The sequence below is a fragment of the Acanthochromis polyacanthus genome, chromosome 16, assembly GCF_021347895.1.
Source record: "Acanthochromis polyacanthus isolate Apoly-LR-REF ecotype Palm Island chromosome 16, KAUST_Apoly_ChrSc, whole genome shotgun sequence".
NCBI lineage: Eukaryota > Metazoa > Chordata > Actinopteri > Pomacentridae > Acanthochromis > Acanthochromis polyacanthus.
Genome location: NC_067128.1, coordinates 20,873,873 through 20,898,635, shown reverse-complemented (window position 1 = coordinate 20,898,635; position 24,763 = coordinate 20,873,873). Strand labels below are relative to the sequence as shown.

The window sequence follows — 24,763 nt, the reverse complement described above, 5'->3', positions numbered from 1 at the left end:
AATCGACATAAAGTAACGATGATGAGCACACAACCAATGTTATTTGGTGAATTGGTACAGCATATGATCAGTATACTATAACTGAATATTTAGTGTGTGTAGGTTTATTATTAGCCTACATTAGGTAGAGGCAACACTGGCTGTGACATATTTGCTAAATAACAAAAAGAAAAAGTAGCTTTCTGCCTTGTTGTAGTCTAATGTTCTACACGCTGCACAAAGTGCCCTTTATTTTCCACTGAGCACCTGCCCCCCAAAATGTCTGTGCACGCCACTGATCCTGACCATTTCTCTCTCAGCAGCAGGGGATAATTTGTTTCCTACCTGATTGTGGCAATGACACAACTGTAGCATGCAAATTATATATCACAACCAAATGTTTACACAAATCATTTTTGGAATAGGCAGCTGCTTTGAAGTGTCTCCAAGTGGCTAACCTGACGGCTAACCCAAGTTTTGCTTTTTCAGATCTGTACTGAGCGCCCTATTTTTCCCACAGAAGTGTTTTTGGCTGAGTGTACAGGTATTTACAATTTTAAAAAATTTAATGAAAAACTCAGGGGTATTAGTAAATATTTTGTGATTTTGTACTTGTTTGCTAGGCTTTGTCATGAAAATGTTCAAATATAAAATTTGCATGGAATATGTGGCAGGTGGCATTCATTAAAATAAACAGGGTGGACATATGAGCCAGAAAAGCTGGACAGTAGAAAAACACTAAAACATACACACTACCTCACTAAAATGTTCACTCATTATTTTTTATTTTATGCAATGAGGAGAAAAACTCTTATAAAATACTTCCAAAGAAGCAAAAGCTGAAATTTGAAGTTTCATACAAATCAATTGGCAAAAAATTAAAATAAGTAAAAGCAGCCCTTTAAAAAAAGAGCCTTTTTAAAAATACAGATCTATTTGTTTCATTAGCACATTTGTTTATATTGTCATTGCCTCATTTATTCATGATTTATTTCACTGTAACATATTTCTCTTCAGCCATTTATTTATTATTTAGTTTATTGGTGTTCCACATACATCTATGTGATCATTTAGCAATCAAAAGTTTGGACACACCTTCTCATTCAATGGTTTTTATTTATTTTAATTATTTTCTACATTGTAGATTAATACTGAGATATCAAACTATTAACTATGACGAGTGTGCAAAGCTGTCATCAAAGCAAAGTGTGGCTATTTTGAAGAATATAAAATATAAAATATTCTGGTTTGTTTAACACTTTTTTGTTGACTACATAATTCCATATGCGTTCTTTCATAGTTTTGACATCTTCAGTATGAATCTACAATGTAAATAAATAAATAAATAAAAACCATTGAATGAGAAGGTGTATCCAAACTTTTGACTGGTACTATAGACAAGTGCAGCTCAAAAAAAAAAAAATCTGAATATCATGAGCTTATTTTTTTCATATTCTAATTTAAAAAGGTAAACTTTCATATATCCTGTATTCATTATACTTAAAGACAAATATTTCAAGCCTTTCTTTGTTTTAATCTTGATCGTGGCCTACAGCTCATAAAATTCAGTATCATAAAATATTAGAACATTTAATTTTGAGTCAAACTGTATAAATAGTGTGTATGTCACAGTTTAGTTCAGTACACACATTCACAATTACAGAGAAAATTGGTGACCCCACAGTTGTCTAGTTGTTCCACTGCTCTGAAACAGAAATGTCAGAAGTGTCTTACCTGGGCTTAAGAGAAAAAGAACTGGACTGTTGTTTAGTGGTCCAAAGTTTTCTTTTCAGGTGATGATAAATTTTACATTTCATTTAGAAATCAAGTTCCTGGACTTTGTTGGAGGTAGAGTGATGAGACACAGAATCCAACTTATTCAAGTCCAGTGTTGAGTTCCCACAGTCTGTGATGATTCTTGATGCCATGTCATCTGCTAATGTTGGTCCACGGTGTTTTAGTCAACACGGTCCCTACCAGGAGATTTTAGAGCACTTCATTCTTCCATCTGCTGATGAGCTTTATGGATCCTGATTTCCTTTTCCAGCAGGAATAAGCAGCTGCCCACAGAACTAAACCGCGACTAAATGGTTCCCTGACCATGATATTACTGTGTTTGATTGACCTGCCAACTCACCTGACCTGAACCCCAGAGAACCCCATATGTCTTGTCAAGAGGAAGATGAGAAACACCCAAACAAAAGTACAGATGAGCTAAAGTCTGCTATCAGAACAACCTGATCTTCAATAACACCTCAGCAGTGCCACAGGCTGATCACCTCTGTGTCATGCTGAATCGATGCAGATATTCGTCAAAAAGGAGCTCCAAAAAAAGCATTGAGTATTTAAAAAAACAAACATACTTGTCAGAAGCTCGGTTTTTCTCTATTGTAAATCCTTCATTTAAAAATTAAAAATGATCGTTGGAAATATTTAGACAATTTGAGATACTGGATTTCTGATTTTCATGAGATTTAGCAAATGAAAGCAAAAATGGCCTGAGATATTTCACTTTATGTGTAATGAATACAGAATATAAGAAAGTTTACCAAATCTTTTTAAAAAAAATTTGAGCTGCACCTGTACAACTTCAAGTTAAATCCAAGTTTCAAGAACGATTTGAATGTCTCACTGCAAGCATAGACTGTATAACAAAGACACATACACTACCATTCAAAAACTTGGAGTCATTTATTTGTCCTTATTTATGAAAGAAAGGCAATTTTTTTCAATGCAGAAAACATTAAATCAATCAGAAATACAATCTAGTTAATGTGGTAAATTACTATTCTAGCTGGAAACGGCTGATTTTTTAATGAAATAACTACATGGAGGTAAAGAGGAACATTTCCAGCAACCATCACTCCTGTGCTCTAATGCTACATTGTGTTTGCTAATGGTGTTAAAATGCTAATTAATGATTAGAAAATGCTTGAGCAATTATGTTAGCACATGAATAAAAGTGTGACCCCAAACTTTTGAACACTAGTGTGCATACAGCGTATGACTTCAAGGCGAAGCTTAGCACTGCGGGATTTCAGGGCATAGAAAACAAAGACACCCTTCATCATGACGACGACCTGCCCTGCATTCTGGGAAATGCAGGAGGTGTTGACTACAGGGAGGAAACTCCAAAGCAGGCGAAGTACTGGATGTGCTGCCAGGAGGGCAGCATTCCTCGGTGTAAACGGAATTCATGTTTTGGTATTAATGGCATGCAAAGTGAGCAGGACAAGTGAGTTTTCTGACAAACAGACGGACACGAAGCGGAGCAGCGATGGCTGTCGGTGAGTTTCACTTCTGGACACAAGCTAGCGCGATAGGCTAATGTTAGCTACCAGAGCGATAGTAACATTAAGTGGAAGAAACTCAGCCTCATGAAGAACTGCTAACTCTTGTGTTCGTGTTCGTATTATTGTTCAGCTAGCGAAGTAATAATGCTACTTTTATCACTGAAATAATAATAAGACTAATAATTAATATTGAAGTTCCCTCTTGTGAGCGTAGCGTTGAACCCTACTAACATTAGTTAAGGCAGGTTTGAGGTAAGAAAGCTGAGACCTTTTCACCGTTTGTCTCCTCAGAAAACGTGAGTGTGGTCTTCAAGCTGTACTGCCTGACAGTGATGACACTGGTGGCAGCTACATACACTGTGGCTCTACGGTACACCAGGACCATTTCATCAGGGGACCTGTACTTCTCCACTACTGCAGTGTGCCTCACGGAGGTCATTAAATTAATACTGAGTGTGGGGATACTGGCAAAGTAAGTGGCTGTCACTGTCACATGCTATGTTATACCACAGTAAAGAAAAACAAAACAAAACAAAAAACAAAGAAAACATGTTTTTACAGTCACATAGAAGTCAAACTTTAAAAATATTTAGCTGTCTGGTAACAATCCTCAAGAGATAGAAGGATGTCACAACCACAGGGAAGGATGATGTGGCAAACGCGTGGATTTATAGCAGCAATTTATTCTTGGCTGGCACTAATTGTCTTAATTATTGCCAGCCATTGTCACAGCCAGTAGTAATCCTGTTTAAACAGCTGTCCCAAAAAGTAACTCACAGAAAAGCACGTTACCATGGTACAGTCAGTGTAGCAGATTATGTCAAACTGTATGACTGCATGAGAAAACAAACAATACAGTAATTACAGAAATATGTAATTGAGAGAATTGGAGACCATTTGAGCTTCAAATCATTGAAAAATAAACCTTCTCTTTTACAGTTTTCTGATACATTTTCGTCTACAATAGGTAACAAACTATCAAAGGCTTGATTGGCTCAACTTACACATCAATGGTACCATTTTTATTCCGTGTTTTATTTGTTGCTTGCTAACGCTACTCTAATCACAGTAACAGGCTTGCTAATCCATTCTAGTGTTCGCTTTTTCTCAGGAGTAGAAGCTAGATATTTAGCTAGCTGTTACTACTGACCAAGAGGATAAACTTCCTTATAAATAATATAAAGAATTAGTCTTGTCCTGATAATATGCATAACATGTTTGCATGAGGTAGAGTGAGACATTCAATCAAGGCTGACAATGTTATGAAAATCAGAAAAATAGAAGAGAAGATGTAGCTTTTCTCTTCCATTCTTTTTGGAAAACTGATAATGTTAATTCCAGCGTATCATGTGATTCACTGTTTTCTTCTTCTACTACTAGCTAAAAAGGTTATGCTAACGGGGTTTTTGTGGGACACACATTTCCGTGCATGATAATTATTATTTAAAATATTATGTTGATTAAAAAATGTTCCCACAATTACAAGAGACATCAATGAAAAAGATAATACCAAAAAAGGAGATTTAAATCTCATTTATAACCATTTTATTTGAGATTCAGTTTGGTCATCAAGGGGGTGGGACAAGAGAAAAATGAGATTTTAGGGGAAACTTTGGAATTATTTGGTATTTAAAAAAATATTCTCAATAATTCTTTTGTCCTATTTTTTTAAATTTGGTCTCAGGACAAATACATTTACAAAACAACTGCATGTTTTAGTATTTTGTACATGGATTATTTGAAATTTGAGTAGTAGGACGTAAAATGTCCTCCAATTCTGGAATGACCCATAAAGTTAAATGTATTAACAATCACTTTCTTTCTTGGACATTTTAATATATACTGGCATTCTGCTGCTACAGCTTCACTTGGTGGGGTAGGACTCTGATGTTAATCTAGAAGCTTTGTAGGTGACATTAATGAGTGCATTTGCTGACCTAACAACTCTTCTGTAATTGTGCCTGTTACGCTACCTGTCCCAGATTAACGTGATGGTGTCTGTAAACAGGTCATTTTCTGAATAGCTGATAATAGTTTTTTCAGTTGGCAGTCGACTTATTGCTCTGCAGTGTTGATTACTAGAGTTAAGAAGAACGTCTTAGAGCTGCTGGATGCCAGAATGGTCTCTCAAAAAGACATATAAACACATATATAAAACTGAAATAGTTTTTCAGACATTTTTTTGATAGCCAAATAATTATTTAGACAAAAATATTTTTGCAAAAGAATAAAAAAAAATTACTTTTTTACTGTGTAATTCAGACCTACACATTAGACAGCCTAGGTATAGGGATATTACCAATGAGAGGAAGGGGGAGTAGGAAATGGTACTGACTTTAATTAATGGCTATTCTGTATCGACATTTTTTCTTCGTCAAGCTGTTTTTTTGTTTTCCTACACAGAGAAACAGGAAGTCTTCCCAGACTCAAGAACGCCATACAGGAACATGTCTTCTTAAGTCCCAAAGAGCTGCTGAAGCTGAGCGTGCCCTCAGTAGTGTATGCAGTTCAGAATAACATGGCCTTTGTCGCTCTGAGTAACCTCGATGCAGCTGTTTATCAGGTAAAACTTGAATCCTGCTTTTTTTGTTTTCGATGTTCAATTGTGGGTGTGCTGGCATGCTTGCCACACAAGTTAAGCACCCTAGTGTACAATACAGATCATAATAATTGTCATCAGTAACACAAACGAAAACCAGACCTGCAATGATACAATATTTTCATGATCAAACCACAATAGATCATTTTCAAAATTGTTTTAAAAAATGTATTTCTTGTTTCTGTAAAGCAGCTAAATGTGGCAGCTTTAATAACCACAGCTTTTTAGCCATCTTTTAGGACTGTTGTTTCCACTGCAGAAATATGTAGAGAATAATCAGCAATTTTGATTTATTCTGTCTAATAGCACATTAATACAGTCTTTGCCTAATGGAAGCTGATAGCTACAGGAATAGTGAATATAAAATCATGTAGGAATTACTGTCATGCTTATGCTAATGTAATGTTTGGACGTGAGCATTGCAAAATTTGTCATTGAAGGGTCTCATTGCTGTTTGTGAGATGTGGCTGTGTTGATGAGGGTGACATCTTAAAGTCTTACCACTCAATCACATAAATGTGTCGATTTTTTTTTTTACTGTGTTGTAATGTTAGCAGGCTGCACAGTGGATTGGTGGTTAGTATACTGACAGTCATTAAAAACTTTGAGACCATATTTTTCAACATAATTTTTATTTTGAAGCCCGAAACTGGATTTTCTTCATATGAATCATTTGTTTAGCACAGGGGTCCCCAAACTTTTTCCTGTCCCTTCTCTGGTGGGGGGCCGGGGTCAGTTTGTAACAGAAAAAGTGTGATTATCGCAGGGGTGCCTAAACGTAAACATTGTTTTCCAGAAAGCCACACATAACCAAATATTAATAACCCTTTCCGGGATCTTCACAGAAAAAAAAGTCAGGAAATAAATGACATAAATAACACTATTTATGAAATAAATAATAATCAAATTACCCTCTCTGGGTTCTATTTTCTGTTGTGCCGTGCACAATCTTAACAGGTAAAAGTTCAGCTTAGTTGTCAGAGCAGAATCTCTGACTTAAATGACTCATATGAGCAGTGTCTCAAAGATCTTGTTTTCCTACATTCACTCTGCAACGGCAGCCCGCTGCTACTAAAATTCCAGCGCCGCTCCTTTAAATTTTTTTGTTTTTTTTAATCGTCGCCAATACTCCACCGCTGCATGTCTCCACCTTCACAGCAGTCTTGACATTTGCTCTGACAAATGATTCTCATTTGTCAGAGCAAATGAGAATCATGAGGTCCAAAGAACTCAGAAACAGAATTGTGGCAAGGTACAGATCTGGCCAAGGTTACAAAGCATTTCTGCAGCACTCAAGGTTCCTAAGAGCACAGTGGCCTCCATAATCCTCAAATGGAAGAAGTTTGGGACGACCACAACTCTTCCTAGACCTGGCCGTCCAGCCAAACTGAGCAATGGTGGGAGAAGAGCCTTGGTGAGAGAGGTAAAGAAGAACCCAAAGATCACTGTGGCTGAGCTCCAGAGATGCAGTCGGGAGATAGGAGAAAGTTCCACAAAGTCAACTATCACTGCAGCCCTCCACCAGAGTGGCCCGACGGAAGCCTCTCCTCAGTGCAAGACACATGACAGCCCGCATAGAGTTTGCCAAAAAACACATGAAGGACTCCCAGACTATGAGAAATAAGATTCTCTGGTCTGATGAGACCAAGATTGAACTTTTTGGTGTTAATTCTAAGCGGTATGTGTGGAGAAAAGCAGGCACTGCTCATCACCTGCTCAATACAATCCCTACAGTGAAACATGGTGGTGGGAGCATCATGTTGTGGGGGTGTTTTTCAGCTGCAGGGACAGGACGACTGGTTGCAATTGAAGGAAGGATGAATGCGGCCAAGTACAGAGATATCCTGGAGGAAAACCTCTTCCAGAGTGCTCAGGACCTCAGACTGGGCTGAAGGTTCACCTTTCAACAGGACAATGACCCTAAGCACACAGCTAAAATAACAAAGGAGTGGCTTCAGAACAACTCTGTGACCGTTCTTGACTGGCCCAGCCAGAGCCCTGACCTAAACCCAATTGAGCATCTCTGGAGATACCTCAAAATGGCTGTTCACCAACGTTCACCATCCAACCTGACAGAACTGGAGAGGATCTGCAAGGAAGAATGGCAGAGGATCCCCAAATCCAGGTGTGAAAAACTTGTAGCGTCATTCCCAAGAAGACTCATGGCTTTACTAGCTGAAAAGGGTGCTTCTACTCAATACTGAGCACAGGGTCTGAATACTTCTGACCATGTGATATTTCAGTTTTTCTTTTTTTAATAAATTTGCAAAAATTTCTAAATTTCTGTTTTTTTCTGTCAAGATGGTGTGCTGAGTGTACATTAATGAGACATAAAATGAACTTTTTTGATTTTGGCGAATGGCTGCAATGACAGAGAGGATGAAAGGATGACTATCAACAGCACTCAGCAGTCAGTCGGTGTTTTTAGTAGCATATTTAAGTAAAAGATGCTTGAATTTTGTTGTAGTCTGACAGACTGTGAAAGCACAAGGAAAAAGATTCTCTGAGTTCTTAAGACAAAAATTCAAATCTTTGTGCGAAACTCTAAGCGCTGTATCTGGTAAAGACAAGGCACTGGTCATCATCTGTTTATCACAGTACACTGTACAACGAAGCTGTACAGTGATGTTCCTCAACAGCAGGCAGGGACAATGGTCCCTCAGGGAACGGTGAATGGAGCCTAATATAGAGGTCCTTGAAGAAAACCTGCAATGGAGTACATGTGACCTGAATCAAGGGAGAATTCAATTTTTCAGCCTGACATGACAATGACTCAAAGCAAGTGAGAGAGAAAAGAGAGTTTCATAACTTCTGTGGCGATACCTTAAAGCACCATGCACTTCAGAAACTTCTCACCCAAGCTGACTGAGCCTGAGAGAAGCCTTCAGGCAGAGTGTGATAAACTGGACAAATCCAGGTGTGCAAAGCTGATAGACTTAACCAAGAAGCTGTAATTTAGCTGGAGTACTACCAAAGCACCTTCATCAGAGTACAGAATTATGGTCCTGAAGCGTTTCAGCTTCTGAATTTTGATTGATTTATCAGCATTAGGCAGGTTTTCGCTAAAAAGAACCTTTTGATAATTTTTTTGTTTTTTGTTACTTAGGTGACCTATCAGCTGAAGATCCCGTGCACAGCCTTGTGTACAGTCCTCATGCTGAACCGCTCTCTCGGCTGGCTGCAGTGGTTCTCCGTCTTCATGCTCTGTGGAGGCGTCACACTGGTTCAGTGGAAGCCTGTAGAGGCCACTAAAGTTCAGGTAGGGATGGGAGGAGTTATTCAGTAAACCATTATATATATCCTGTGACTTTAATTATCAGGAGCTTGTCATTTTATTCCCTGTATCTGCTCAGGCTGTAGGCTGTATTTACCATCTGTCCAGTAACTAAGTTACTTCCTTTTTCTCCAGATTGAACAGAATCCCTTTGTTGGGTTCGTCGCCATCGCTATTGCTGTGCTTTGCTCTGGATTTGCAGGTAAAATTGGCATTGGATTCTGAATTAATGACTGCAAATCCTTTCATTAACTGAACAAACCCTTGACTAAAGCAACACTTTTCAGTGCAATCAACCATGATACCTGTACCAAATGACATCTCTTGTCAGCACAAATTGTTGAAGCAGACTTACTTTACATATTTAGTCACTATTTTTTTGTACCTAACAGTTTTGTTTTTACTTTCTTATTGAGGTGTGTACTTTGAGAAGGTGTTGAAGAGCTCGGACACATCTCTGTGGGTGAGAAACATTCAAATGTACCTGTCTGGCATTGTGGTCACCCTGATTGGTGTTTACATGACTGATGGAGAGACGGTGCTGGAGAAAGGCTTCTTCTTCGGTTATACACCCTGGGTGTGCTTTGTTGTATGTAAGTATGCCAGAACCTCAGATTGTTTTCCATTTTATTTCCCATTTTGGTTAACATTGCTCTCTCTGTACTTCTAGTCTTGGCCAGTGTGGGTGGTCTGTACACATCAGTGGTGGTGAAGTATACCGACAATATTATGAAGGGCTTCTCTGCTGCAGCTGCTATTGTTCTTTCAACAGTGGCGTCTGTCATCTTGTTTGGACTACAGATAAGTAAGTTGCTTTCTCAGAACCATATTGTTCATGTGATGATAACTGAGAAAGAAGTTCTTGCGGGGTCTGCAGCAGGACTATGCAACATGCATCTGTTAGTCGGCTGCGTGAACAATCAATCGTTTATTGTTATTCCATGTGCCGATAAAACAGTTTTCAACTACTGTCACTTCATTTTTGTAGCAAAGTCATCTTGGTTTAATTCAGAACCGATGAAGCAAACAACACGTCACTTCATGATAAACAGTAAAAAATACTTTCTTCATTTAAAAATACTCTTCACCAGTTGGCCTGAAAAAAATTCCAAAGTATTGAACACAAGCTGCAGTCTTCCACAGTAAATAACCTGTGACTTTACCAATATTCACAGTGGTCTGTTATGAGAATATTCCTCAAAGCTGATCTACATCTACTTGTTCACTTCATAATGTTTTTACATCCTAAAAAAAATGTTGACTTGCAAACTTTTACCAAACATGATCATTTTACTCATGCCTTCTTTTTTTTTAAATATTGGAAATGCCTGACTTTGCCCGTTTTCCCTCTTGTTCAGCGATTACATTTTCCTCTGGAGCCCTCCTCGTATGCATTTCAATCTACCTGTATGGACTTCCAAAGCAAGACACATCCAAAGTGGGCCGCCAAGACACAGACAGGGAGTCCAAACAGAAACTGATCACTGTGTGAGTGTCTGACTTGGCCAGATCAGACGTGGAGTCCAGTTTTCTGACAAGCTAAGAGTACATGCACTGTGTGAGCACTGGGGAGCAACTCCTGGTATTTTACTGAAGAACATGAAGTTGCTCAGTGTTCTGTTCATCACGTGGGTCACAGCTTCTCTTTTTTTAAAGGCAGAATGTCCTAAACTATTGAGACACGGACACCAGTAGAGTGGGTACCTGGTCAACTCGTGTGTATGCAAGGGTTAGGTCACCATAAATAAATAATAAAACACTGATTGTACATTCACTCAATACACACAAGTTTGCATACGCACGAGTTGACCAGTATCTGTAGAGTAAGAGGGATTTTGCATCTGGCACATGTCAACTATTTAAATATTTGATCTAAATATCAACAATCTTTCTCCAGAGATTCCACCTTTAATGTAGGCCAGCTCCTCCCTCTACCCACATAAGACTGGAGACAGCACTATGAACTTCCAGATGATTTGAATGCCAGATTCAAACCGTCTTTCAGTTGATATGACAAACCATTTTTTTTCAAGCTGGCTTTTATAGCTAGTAACTTGTAAAGTCTGTAAATAATCTGAAGCAATCAAAGGAGGCCTTGAATTGAACTTGAGACATGCTGGAGAAATAAGCAGTGACAGGACTTTGAAGCCTCTGTTTATCTGCCATAGGGGGCATATAATTACCACAACTCCTTAATGTGGAGTTTTCCCCGATCGGTAAACTTTTTTTGAAACTGAAGTGTCTTTGATCATATAATGCTAAATCTGAATGTGACCAACTCACAGGAGAAGACACTTGAAAGAATGACAACTGCATGTGGGATTATGTTTATAATGTCATCTCCCCAGTGTCTTGTATCTTTTGTATCAGTTCCGTTTCATTGTATAAACATTGTCTTTATTAAAACTGAACAGAAATATGGTAAAAGGAGCAGTTTGTATTTCTGAGTGGTGTTTCAGAGCATATGCAATCCTACCAATGAACTTTGGACTCGTATCAACAGAATTCTATTTAAGAAGATGATTTTATTTTGAAATGTATGTACACATTATTCACAGTATGGTGCCTGCAACTGAGAAATAATGCTGATAAAGCATTATCACAGTTAGAATTTCACATTTTAGCTACTGGTGCGATACCCAGGATCCTCATTCCATTGGCCAGGACTGAGCGCGCTCCACTGAACAGTCGTAGCCTTGCCTGTTGACATTCAGCAAATTTTACATTTAAGTTACATTTGTTGTGAAAAGTTTGTGAATATAGGCAATCAGTAGTTTTATCTCATTTGAAAGACAAGGATTTTGTATTTATGCTGACATTTACTTCTTACTAGTCAGTAGTAATCAAAGGTTCAACATTCTTAGTACTACATACAAATTGCAAAACTTTTAACAGTATTGTTAGCAAAGCCCTAGACTGTAAATATGTAGCAGAAATACCGGTATAGCCACGACTTAACAGAACTATAAAATGAAAACAGTAGCTGATGTGAATAGGAGGGTGTGAGGTGTGTGCAAAGTTGAAGGTCAGTAAAGAAGCACCTTTCTGGATCTAATTTGATGTAACTTGGAACTGGACTTTGCTCCAACTTGTTGCTTTGAACACTAAGCAGCTCTATCATTAAATCAAATTGCTTTCTTGCTATAAAGCTTCTGGCCATTACTGTACATTTGATGAGACAGTTAAATTTTGAAGTGTGGTTTTATCAGGCACTTCTCTATTGTCAGTATATTGTGACATCCCTGTTTGGAGAAAGGAGTCCCTTCTCTCTGGTCTGTGACCCTGGACAAGGGCTCCAGCTCCTCACAAAATCCAAATTCAGTCTCTGGTTATATTTAGAATATTTTCACCACTTCGCTTTGCCACCAGACAGCCCTCCCTGATGGGGATGAAGCTTTTATATTGTTTTCTTTAAAGCCACTAGACTCAGCTGACAAAAACAGTCATTTCACCTCGCAGAAAGCGGGATTCACTCGTCTATTTCTGCCTCAGTTGTTTGTGTTTGGTAGAATAACAGTCTGGTAGTTCTGAAGCGAGTGATATAATTGGCTCTGTTCCCTGTTAGGGAGGGTTGTCTGATGACAAGGTAAAGTGGTGCAAATATTCTAACCATAGCAGACTCTTAAACTGAGCAGTTCACTTTTCAGCTTCTGTGTTGGTTTATCCCATCTGCCTCTGTAAAGGTACTGATCACTGCTGTGGGAATTTACTGTGTACGGACAAGTATCCCATACAGCCCAACTTCAAACATAACAGACCATATCAAAACAAATAATAATCATTTGTTTGTGAATGAAAATATCATGTCCTCGCCACATGCTCATATGTCCATAGTACAGCAAAAGTTGTATTGTCACTAGATATTTGCATGTGTTTTTCCTTTTACCTGTGCAACATCCTGCGGGCTTCCTTTAACTGGTAGCTCTCTGTGTGCTGAAGCTATTAGGTGGCTGCAAAAGAAACAAAGCACATGAATACATCCAGGTACGCATATCACCGTTACACCTATAAACAGAAACCTTATGGTTACTGTGTTGTAAAGAACTAAATAAATATTGAGTGGCGAAACAAAAGTAACATCCTGTTCCATACCACAGTTTCAGTAAAAAGTTGACAAGGTGTTTGGGTTGCAGATCCTGTGCCGACTGATACAACACCTCATCATAACTACAAACACACAGAGAACATTTGGTAAAGGTGGAGCAAATATTGACAGTGGCAGATAAGACAGCTAGTGTCATATTTGTTAACGTATCAGTTTTAGTGAGTGCTTGCTTACCGAAGGAGATGCTGCAGAATGGTGACACTTGTTTGCTCATGTAGAAGGGATGGATCAAATGTAGCTGCCTCTACACCTTCATTCCTCTGTATTAAACTGCAGTAACAGCATGATAAAATAACACATGAATTGCCTCCTTCGTAAGTACTGTTGTTTTTGTTTTTCCTCCTTGTTCAAGGAAGGCACAACTGTACGTTTCAGTGTTGATAAAGTCAATGCAAAATGTTCACTGAACTGCATATTTGGTTTTGGAACTTGGACAGATATCCAAATACAGTTTAGTGAATTCTCAGTCATTGTGTCAGCTAAACTATTATCAAAAGAATAATGTAGAAAAACCCCCCTTTGCCACAGCTCTACTGAAACAGAATTGCACTACAAAACATCACATCAAAATGACCAGAGCACTACTCGAAGGAACACTACCAGTTTGCCAATAGGTGCACTGAGGAAACCATCTCACTCCTGCTCCACAATGCCATGACACCTGGAGAACCTCAACACTTGTAAGAATAAGAATATGCCACGACAATAAAGAATCTATCTCTAGTATCTAGAGTTTGTTTTCCAGTAGCTGATAGATACAGACCTGCAGAGCCGAGCATGCGTGTACTGCAGGAAGACGCCTGTGTCACCCTGAGCCTGCAGCATCCGGTCCCAGTCAAACTTATAATCTGACTGCAGGGGACCTTTGAAGTCCTGAAACAATGTAATTGGGAGAGCAATCAGTTCTAATCACCACACTGTGCAAACAGACCAGGAAGTGAAACAGCTGGTATTCGAATCGTGTTTTCGTGAAAACTGTTTTATAGTTGGAATATTTCACCTGGATTATTAGCGCACTGATTCCTACTTTCTCTGCTGTGTCCTCTGGATTGTCCATTTCTTTTGTTGCTGTGGAAAGAGAGTGTGCTCTTATCACTTTTATCCCCAAATACAGATAAATTTGTTCTACAACAGTCACTTTTCCTACTCTCGTCATGCCTATTTTCCATTTAAGGGAAATGAGATGGGTAACGCTGGCGACACATTAGGTTTTTGCATTCCCACATTTGTTCGTGTTGCTAGAGTATCCACAGCGGTTTCAGGAAGAAATGCATAATGTGCAGTTCCAAATTTAACCTGGCGTCAAAGAAAAATACATTATCCAAAATTTTACTGTATGGATAAGACTACTAGGAGCTGAGGGTGTCAACTGGGGCTGCAGCTATCGATTATTTTAGCAATCGAGTATTCTATCGATGATTCCGGCGATTAATCAAGTAATCGGGTTCCGCACTAGGCATGACTATATATGTATATATAATTAAACAACGACTGAGAAGCCTTGGCAGAATACTACGCACTCTGTGGGTCGGTATGGATTCAAATGCAGCTGGATCTCAAAGTCTTTCTAAGACATACACCCACTCTATTTCCCATTGGCTAGTGATATTAGTTTGGTTGAGAGCAAAAGCTGCATTCCCCTCAATTTTAGTAATTGAACTACTCGAATAACTCGAGGAATTGTTTCAGCCCAAGTGTCAACATTAAGACAGTTTGTCCCTGCTCCACACTACATCAGAATACTGCATGCACTATACAAATCTTTAAAGTAAACTGTCTTAGCAGTCAGTACACAAGAAATCAACCCTCGAATGAAGAATACAATAATTACACCTTTACATGTCACTCAGCAGTAACTTCAGAATTTTGATTCCAACAAAACAGAACAAGAGAGAGCTACCTCACAAACATTTGTCTGAGGTATATCACCACCAATCACAGTTAACTTTCTCCCAGCTGTGAGCAATTTTTCCATTTCATTTGCAAACTGCATTATGGGAGGACAAATACTTGTTTAGTATGGATAAGAACTAGTTTGCTTCTAGTTGGCTTTGGCACGTCTATGTTACACTGCTATGTTCTTTGGGACTCAGCTCATCTCTCACTATTGTAAAAGAAGCTACTTTAGAAAAGCAGCAACATATTCCTGTTTTGAGTGCAATCACAACCCAACTGATAGTTGTACAGCAGCATCATTCACCACAACTAAAACTGGGAAACAATTGGGATGATTTACTGATGTTACAGTATAGCAGCCTTAGAGTCACAGTATGGCTGCGCCCACAAAGGCATGATTAAGGATTTAAATGGTAGTACACAGACTCTTGCAACTGGATATCTGCCGCAGAATCCTATGTGCTCGCTGTTGCTAAATAACTGGCTAATGCGCGACGTGCTTTACTGCTTGACTGGCTCATGTTGTGGAGCATCCTAGCCCGAGCTTCGTCCAGCACATCCTCCAAAAATACCACTTCTCCAGTCCTGGTCTTCATGCCCTGCACCAGACCGAAGGACACATGACGACACCTGCAACCAGTAATTATGACGGTCACTCTGGTGGAAGAAGCTAAACATTATTTGTACTGTTACAGTTAGTTTAGATATACCGGGCTTTGCAAAAGTTCTGTTACACGGTTTCATGATCTTTAGAGACGTTTACATGTCGGAGTGAAAAATTCCATTAAATAAACTGAAAGTTCTACCTTATAGGCAGGTGTCCTTAATACAAATTTGTTCTCCGGTGAAGTTGTATCAAGATGGAAGTCAAAAGAGTTGAGATATCTGCTCTCCTTCATGCTGGCCACAACAAGTCTGACAGAGCCAAGCAGCTGAACATCAGCCGGATGACCGTCCACAGAGTTGCAGAGAGGCTCCAGAATGGTGAAGATCTTTCAGATGATCTTTCAAGAATGGTGAAGACCTGAAAGATCTTCACCATTCTTTAGTCTCTCCACAACTCTGTGGACGGTCATTTGGCTGATGTTCAGCACGAAGGAGAGCAGATATCTCAACTCTTTTGACTTCCATCTTGATACAACTTCACCGGAGAAAAAAAATTGTATTAAGGACACCTGCCTATAAGGTGGAAATTTCAGTTTATTTAATGGAATTTTTTACTCCGACATGTAAACGTCTCTAAAGATCATGAAACCGAGTGTAACAGAACTTTTGCAAAGCCCGGTACACTACCGTTCAAACGCTTGGGGGTCACTTGGAAATATCCTTATTTTTGAAAGAGAAGCATTTACAACATTAAAAGAATCAGAAATACAGTGTAGACATTTTTAGTGTAGTAAATGACTATTTTAGCTTTAAACGGCTGATTTTTTAATGGAATATCTCCTTTGGGGTACAGAGGCCCATTTCCAGCAACCATCACTTCTGTGTTCTAATGCTACATTGTGTTAGCTAATGGTGTTGAAAGGCTAACTGATGATTAGAAAACCTTTGTGCAATTATGTTAGCACATGAACAAAAGTGTGTTTGAGTGACCCCAAACTTTTGAACAGTAGTATATCTAATTGTATCTTATGTTATCATTTCATAATTTCTTTTTAAATAAACACTTTAATCTGCAATGTAACTACAGTTGCCACATAATTGTTAAAATAAAAAAGTATCCTCTAAAATGTGAAGTAGTAGTCCTAAAATGCCTAATATGTGTAAACTGACACAAAGTACCTCATTGGTACATTTTAATACTGCCTTCAGAATCCCCAACACTGAATGTAAGACAAAAGAAATCTGTAAGAACAAACCGTGTTTTTAATTTAAAACAGCCATCTGTGCTGGGTAAAACATGGACAATGTAAAATAATAATCCATCTTATTAAAGGCATTTCTCTTGTCAGGAATTACCATCAACAATAAACAGCTTCCATGTACCCTGTTTGTGCTTCATGTATAATGCTGTGTTGTATATTCATTTTTCCAGTTACCTTTGAGCCCAAGAATGTCCCATAGAACGCAGGATCTGGAATAACTGGGAGAAGTGATTCTCTTGACTTTTGTCGGTCTGAATAAAGAAAAAACAAATTTCAGACACAATAAACAGGTACGGACCAACTGAAAAAGGTAGTGAGGTTTTTTTTTTGTTGTTTTTTTTTTAAGTGGCTCTGCTGCCACATAACAGCAGAGACTGAGGGAGGGAACCCGGCTCACAGCTAAACACACTGAATGATTTGCATTTCTGTTTGACTATCAAAATGTTCATCACAATGTTTGACAAACTGGTTTCTTCACCATTAGAAGCTATTATCTATTCCTTACCTACAATCAATTACAGCAAAGTGACAGATAAATAGGTAAATAAAGACAGCTCGTGTGTACCTTACCACATAAATCATTTCATCAAAATCGTACATTTCCTTTCGGTTAATAGCTGCAGCGATATCTCTGAAACACACAATGAGTTGTTATTAGTACAATAACACACTGACAACCAGAAGTGACTGCTAAGAGCAACATTTCCAGTGCATAAGCTTCAAGAAAAATAAAATGAAAAGAAATTTTTCGTGAATATTGATTCTGTGCACTAAAAACTTTCTTGACACTGGTTTAAGCTTCTGAACTGCTGATTTAATTTCCACTGGTACTGACCTGGTGATGTAGAGAGTTGTGCCATCACTGCGGAGTACAGTACAGACGTTGCTCATGTCTCCATCCAGAGAAAGGTCCACAACACCTGTCCCCTTTCTGTCAATACAAAAATACTCATAAAATCTTATCTGCTGGCTGCTGGTGCATTAATCATGAATCTACTATCCATCAATTTCAACTGCAATTATAAAAAAAAATTTCTTTAAAACATGGCATGAACAATTTTACAAAGAAAAAAGCAAAATTAAAATGAAAACTGCAAGCAGCGTTGATCGGGTCCTGGCATCCTTGCTGGTTAGTGAATCTAAGATTGTCCACCAGGTGGCACCGCTACTGAGAGCGCATGTCGGCCTGTGGCGTTGTTGATGGCAAATTATCAAAACTTGTCCACTAGATGGTGCTGTCACTATGAATGTACATTGGTCCATGTATGTCATCATTTATTTTTTGCCAGTCCTGATGTGTGTGCAAATTTTCACAGGTTTTTTTTAAGGCGTCAAAAATGCATTTCTTTCATCCAAAGAAGAAAGTATACGAAAGACTAATATAAAAATAATTTTGCAATATATCAACACAATAACATTTGCAATATGCTCTACACCACTACACTTTCTGTTATCGTTTTATTCTGTTATATACGCACTTATCACTTGGAGAAAAGGATAGCAGATGAAGAACAGACAACACGTATGTGAGCAATAAACACTTCGCGGATGAGCGAAGCCACAAATTGCAGATCGCACACATGTAGTTCCAAATCCAGACAGCTAACAGGTACAGTTGACTGGCTAGTGGAGCATTTATCCACTAAAGAGAAAAATAATATCATTTTGTCAACTAACGTACTCTCACATTGAAGTGTCAATGTTGGACTCCCAACTACTCAACAAAAAATAAGTTACTGCAGGTTGAAGAGTCTTGCTTAACTTTCTTAAATAAAGCCAACTTTTACTTTTTCAAATGTAAATAAAATTCCTAGTCTGTTAAAATCTCTCTCCATACTGTTTATGCCTTGGTAGGAAAACTAAACTGCGTGTATCTAACTGATCTACCAGTCTTTACACATGTTTACTTGGTGTGTAGTTACTGATCCATGGCTGTCACATACTCAGAGGTTTTCAACAGGCCTCGGCTCTGCAGCTGCTGCAGCACCTCCTGGGTTTGATCTTGATGAAAGGACTCCCCAGAGTAAACATCGAAGTGAACCCCCAACCGCTGGAACGATTTAAAATGAATGTCAGCCAAGCTTTATGACATTCAGTTGCCATAATTCTACTGATATTTTCATGTCTATCACCAAGTTTCTAATTACGATTTATAAGTTCTGACCAAGCTGTCTGACAGTTTGTACCTGATAAACTCGCTGATACTCGCTCACTGTGATCTCTCTGAACTGTTTCCATAACGACACAGCCTGGCTCTCGTGCTGCTCCAGCTGTCTAAAGAACTCTCTGGCAGCCTGCTTTATATCCTCACTGTGCTCCGCTTCTTTGTTCACTTGAACGTAAACCTGCAAGACAGAAACACTTAACTGTCAGATTTATAGTAGATTGCCGCGTCTTTTTAGAAGGTACTTAGTTAAGGATGTCTTTACCTTGACATTAATCGACTGGGACAAGGGCAGAATCATAATGTCAGAGGTCTACAGATACAAACGGTGGATAAAAGAGGCCATTGAGAGATCAGAAAGTAGGCCAACATGAACCGGGACGAGGGGGCGTACAGCTTCTATCACACCTGGGCTTCCATCCTCCAGGACCATCGGATGGTGGGGGGGCGGGACCAGTCTGACAGATTGTGACCGATCTGTCAGGCTGGTCAGCCGATAAAAAGACACAGCAGTCTTTTTATTGAGTGAATGACCCATGAATGCGGTTCGATTCCAGCTCACGGCCCTTTGCTGCATGTCTTCTCCCTATTCTTCTCCCTACCTCTCGATTGTGCCGATCAAATAAAGCCAACAAAAGGCCCAAAAAAAAAAAAACAGACATGTCATCACATGTCAGATGACACTCTGAGAAGACTGCAGACACAGTTGAAACATGTCAAAGTAAAAACATCCTTAACTAAGGTATTGGTTAAAAAGAAATGGCAAGACGACAAAATGAACACAATCAATCTGTCAGATTTCTGATAGCAAATACACATAGCACATAAAAAATAAAAACTAGCAGCTAAATGTTAACACGTCATCAAATTGCATTCTCATTTAGCTAATTCAAAGACAGACCCCACGATGACTAGAGAGTCACTAAGAGGCTGTCTTACTTTCTCCACACATGGAAACTCACCTCAAACAAATGCTGTAAAGGATTCTGTTTCAGTTTTTCCACACATCCAAACTGGCCAAACCCCGCTCCGAGCAAACCTGAAATCCAAGCTAGGTTACTAGGATTGTCAATAAAACTCACTCACCTGTTGAATGTTTTCTGCAACATACTCACCAAACTGCATGCCCCAGTCCCCAAGATAGTTTATTCGAATAACATTGTTTCCGAGGGATTGCTTTAGGTTAGCAATGAAGTTACCTGAAGATGGTGTTTATATTTGTTAGAGCAAAATGTCAGTTTGCAATACAGATGTTCATTGATATTTAACTAATCCAGTTATTATACACTACCGTTCAAAGGTTTGAGGTCATCCAGACAATTTCATGTTTTCCATGAAAACTCACACTTTTATTCATGTGCTAACAGAATCTCACAAGGGTTTTCTAATCATTAATTAGCCTTTCAACACCATTAGCTAACACAATGTAGCATTAGAGCACAGGAGTGATGGTTGCTGGAAATGTTCCTCTGTACCCCTATGTAGATATTCCAATAAAAATCTGTCATTTCCAGCTAGAACAGTCATTACCACATTTACAATGTCTACACTGTATTTCTGATTCATTTAATGTGATCTTCATTGAAATAAAAACTGCTTCTCTTTCAAAATTAAGGACATTTCTAAGTGATCCCAAACTTTTGAACAGTAGTGTACATACCCGATGTTAATTTCCTTCACAAAAAACATGACATAAAAACACTTTTTTGATAAGATTCTCCCGTGTCAGTTTTATGATTTTATTGTGACCATGAAATGTACATATTCTGACTAGGAATAAAATACATTTCTCAAAACATCTCTGTATTCAGCACTAATTTACCAACCTTACCAGATTTATTGGTCAGGCTCTAGTTCACAATGAAGCTCATGGACATAATAATCAATGTAAGTACTGTTGCAATAGTTACTGAGTAAACAAATTGTAGCTCAGACTCACCAATAACTGTAGATCGCAAGTGCCCAGCATGAAATTTTTTGGCAATGTTTGGAGAGCTGCAACATGCAAACATATTAACTCTGTTAAAATATGTGTAAAGGGGAAATGTGTGTAGTGTTAAAGAAGACAAAAACTAATCACCTGTACTCCACTAATGTTGTTCCTCTCTTGAGAGAAAGGAAAAGTTCACTGTTCAACCCAAATTTGTCATCCTCCCCTTTTCCAAACGGTTCCAACAATTTCTAGAACAGAGAAGGCAGAAAGATAAATGCTCACAGTGAAGGCAAGATTTTTCTTGTTCACTGTGAAAGTATACACTCACAAACCTGGGCAAGAAATTTGCGATTAACTTTAAAGTTGATCACTCCTCGTCCAGCAGAGATCTCTTCCACCACACTGTCCTGCTTCAGCTGAAAAAAGTGGATTATATATGAAAAACAGAGCTTACAAGTACTTACCACATAGGCAAAACACGAACAGTTGTATAGTAAATATTCCATTTACCGCTTTCTTGTGTGTATTTTGTCTAATAGCCACTATATGTTTTCTGTGAAATAATTATTATAAAGATTTAGTTTCACATTGTGTTCTACAAATCTTTAAAAAAAAAAAAACATACATTAATATGGCTCTGTAATGGCTTTGCAGACAGTTAGGCCTGTCTCACAATCAGTGGCACTACTGCCCTAGAGATTTTATCAAAAAGAGAAATGTATTACGAACACAAAGTCAGCTTATTTAATGCAAACTTGTGTAAACGTATGAGACTGTACATTCATTTATATGCACTGTCCTGTCCAAAAAATTAAAACAAATAAAATGAAATTTATCTCGAAAATGTTGGATGTAGTAGAGGGCAAGCCTCTGGAGAAAACAGTCAAGTTTTCCGACCACAGGTTTCCGTAGAACTGACAGCATGGTATGGTTTAAATATACCGGACTACATTATGAATAAAACTTGTAATATTTTATCGACTTCTATCCATGTCCTTTTAACATTGGAGAATAGCTATTTGTTCTTCCAATACATGAAATCTCTACAACAGAAAGTATATCATGAAAAAAACAAGTGTGCACTATATTGGAAACGATAATGGTCGGATAAAGAATGTAGTCAAAGATGAGAAATTACACTTCAAAAATAAGCCAGAGTTAATGAGGCTGCTGGCTTGTGGAATGTTGGCCAATTCTACCTGAAACACATTTTAGGGAACCGGATCATATTGTTGGTGACATACTTTAAGAGCAACATGTGGCAGACTGTCCATCGTACCAAGGACAGTTAACTTAAGTGCCTGGCTAGCATCCAACATGTCATCAGCCTGTTCTTGTCTTTCTGAGCACAGTTACAGTCACTGGCAAAGAAAACCACCATCTGATCATTGTCTTTTAAAGTGCTTAAGAATTTGTCACCAGTTGAACAGCTGCAAACTTTTTGGTTGCCACTTAGCTAAACTGAACTCTTTTAGGACTGCAAAAACAGAAGTAGGAATTTTTACTTTTCAGAAAAGCAGACTATTTGCATGCTGTATCTACACCGATCAGGCATAATATTATGACCACCTGAGTTATATTCTGTTGGTCCTGTTTATGCTGCTAAAACTCCTCTGATCCAGTGGGGCATGGACACAGGACCTCTGGGGATGTCCTGTAGCACCGTGATGGTGGAAGTGAATTCTGTGGGGCTTCTGGATTGCAGACTGGGACCTTCCTAGTTCAGGGTTATCACAGATTTGGATCTAGGGAGTGTGGGACCCGGTGTAACAGGTCACATTAAACCTCTGGCCAAAGCATGCCCAGGTCTACTTTGACCTAGGCCACTTTATGCCTCAGAGGCTGAAATAGCCCAGCACAGAATATATCCTTCCAGGCTAAAATACATCCCATGTAAGATGAGAATACATCAGTCAAATGAATTTTGTCTTATTTTATTTGACCAAAGAATTTAGGCGAAATATACTTTGAGATATTGTGCTGTTGTAATGGTTTATTTATGGAGCACAAATCAAGTGTATCTTAATTAAAGCACATTACTAAGATAATATAAATTGACACTGTACTGAAATCAGTTATACAGTAAGAATTAGAATTCACAACAGCCAATGTTGATCTTCTTTGATTATGATTTGCTTACAGCATAATTTTATCTTGGTATGCAATTCAATTTTTACCTTGATTTGAACTTTTGTCAATTTCAATTAGCTTAAGATCATTTCAGTAATTTCCACATGAATGTCAGGACTCAAGGTTTCCCAGCAGAACATTGCATTATAATAACAAAAGGACCGGTGTTATTCACTTCACCTGTCAGTGATCATAATGCTGTGGCAGATCGCATTAAAAACTTCCTGAACTGGAGCTGAGGGACCTAAACCAATAATGCACATATCCAATAGAGAAAAGAGAACTGTTGGATGATGTATGTGATTTTACCTCCAGCCAAAGGAAAGTTTGTTTCAAAGCGATGTGCAGGCTAATTAGATTTACTGTAGAAGACACTGTTCATAATTGATGCAAGACTAATCCTACCTGAGAGGCCAAGTTGTCTGTTTGCAGCTGAAAATCTCCACTGGATGGTAAAATCCCATTGACTCGCAACGTGCTTACTGACAGTTTGAAGTCAGCAGTCTGCCTGAAGAGCACAAGAGCAGGAAACTTCAGCAAACTACAGAGAGGACAGCCTCAGATGTTACAACCATATGATTCCAACACACTTAACTGTTTCTTCATCACTGGAACTGCTGTCACAGCTGGTATGAAAACCTCCTCAGAGTGCTGCAGCGTCCTACCCAGCTAAACATTAAAAACAACACAAGATGATTATTTCATTTGTTCCCACACTGCTCTGACTGCTCACTGGCTGCAGGGTCAAGACATGTTAGCATTAGCACAGTGTTGAGTCCTATGAAGGACTTTCATCCTCTTTACCTTTGCCGCAATTCTTCTTCTAAAGAAACAAGCCATGTTTCCGAATTACAAAAAGAAATCACAACGAAAAACTTTAAAAGACAGGTATATATGTCCAATACTCGCTCACACTACCATGATTGCTGTCTTTCCTCTTCAAAAACGTCATTTCCTGTCCGCTCGTCCAATCAGAGGTTACGTTCCCGACCAGCGTCCACGAATGAAAAGGTTTGTTTGATTTTAGCCTCAGCTGTCCCCGAAAGTTACTTAATCATCTGATAGCCACAGGCATCTGGACTATTTTTACTGTGTTAAATATCATGATTAAATCAGCATCTATCAGAGTTAAGTTTTAAAACGTGAATTTTTATTATTATTATTATTGTTCGTGGGTTTCACTTTTGATTTTTCTGACGTCTGCTCTCTGATTTGTGTACTTAGAATAACTTTAAACATAGCAACACTTTTTCAATTTCATTATCACTATCCTGAACGACATACTGAAAATCCAACACATTCACCTACAATAACTTTACATTACAGCACTTTACTGGGAACACAAATGTGCAACAATGAAACGACTTCATACCATGGCAGTGTGTCTGTGTGAGAGTTTGTGGGTGAAATGTGTGCTATTTATTACCTGATTTTATGTATTACGACTTTACATTTTCCACGTTTTAATATTTTTCTACTTTTAGTACATTTATGGAGCATGGTGCATTTAAATTTTGTTGTA

At 38.5% G+C, this 24,763-nt stretch overlaps 2 protein-coding genes across 2 annotated transcripts; one reads left to right on the top strand and one right to left on the bottom strand.

Annotated features, from left to right (window-relative positions):
* Positions 1 to 3,064: 3,064 nt before the first annotated feature.
* Positions 3,065 to 11,575, top strand: slc35a1 (solute carrier family 35 member A1). The gene is made up of 8 exons (XM_022195609.2): positions 3,065 to 3,266; positions 3,564 to 3,744; positions 5,676 to 5,835; positions 8,978 to 9,130; positions 9,281 to 9,347; positions 9,562 to 9,738; positions 9,816 to 9,950; positions 10,504 to 11,575. The coding sequence occupies exons 1-8, from the start codon at positions 3,257 to 3,259 to the stop codon at positions 10,635 to 10,637; spliced, it is 1,017 nt and encodes a 338-aa protein (XP_022051301.1). The 5' UTR covers positions 3,065 to 3,256; the 3' UTR covers positions 10,638 to 11,575.
* A 75-nt stretch (positions 11,576 to 11,650) lies between these two features.
* On the bottom strand, positions 11,651 to 24,205 carry rars2 (arginyl-tRNA synthetase 2, mitochondrial). The gene is made up of 20 exons (XM_022195608.2): positions 24,046 to 24,205; positions 23,837 to 23,910; positions 23,647 to 23,749; positions 21,444 to 21,527; positions 21,259 to 21,359; positions 21,118 to 21,173; positions 20,294 to 20,377; positions 20,141 to 20,217; positions 19,201 to 19,359; positions 18,958 to 19,064; positions 17,850 to 17,945; positions 17,585 to 17,645; positions 17,189 to 17,265; positions 15,652 to 15,776; positions 14,251 to 14,318; positions 14,014 to 14,123; positions 13,425 to 13,520; positions 13,238 to 13,312; positions 13,032 to 13,095; positions 11,651 to 11,845 (listed from the first exon to the last, which is right to left on the bottom strand). The coding sequence occupies exons 1-20, from the start codon at positions 24,079 to 24,081 to the stop codon at positions 11,759 to 11,761; spliced, it is 1,740 nt and encodes a 579-aa protein (XP_022051300.1). The 5' UTR covers positions 24,082 to 24,205; the 3' UTR covers positions 11,651 to 11,758.
* Positions 24,206 to 24,763: the final 558 nt, after the last annotated feature.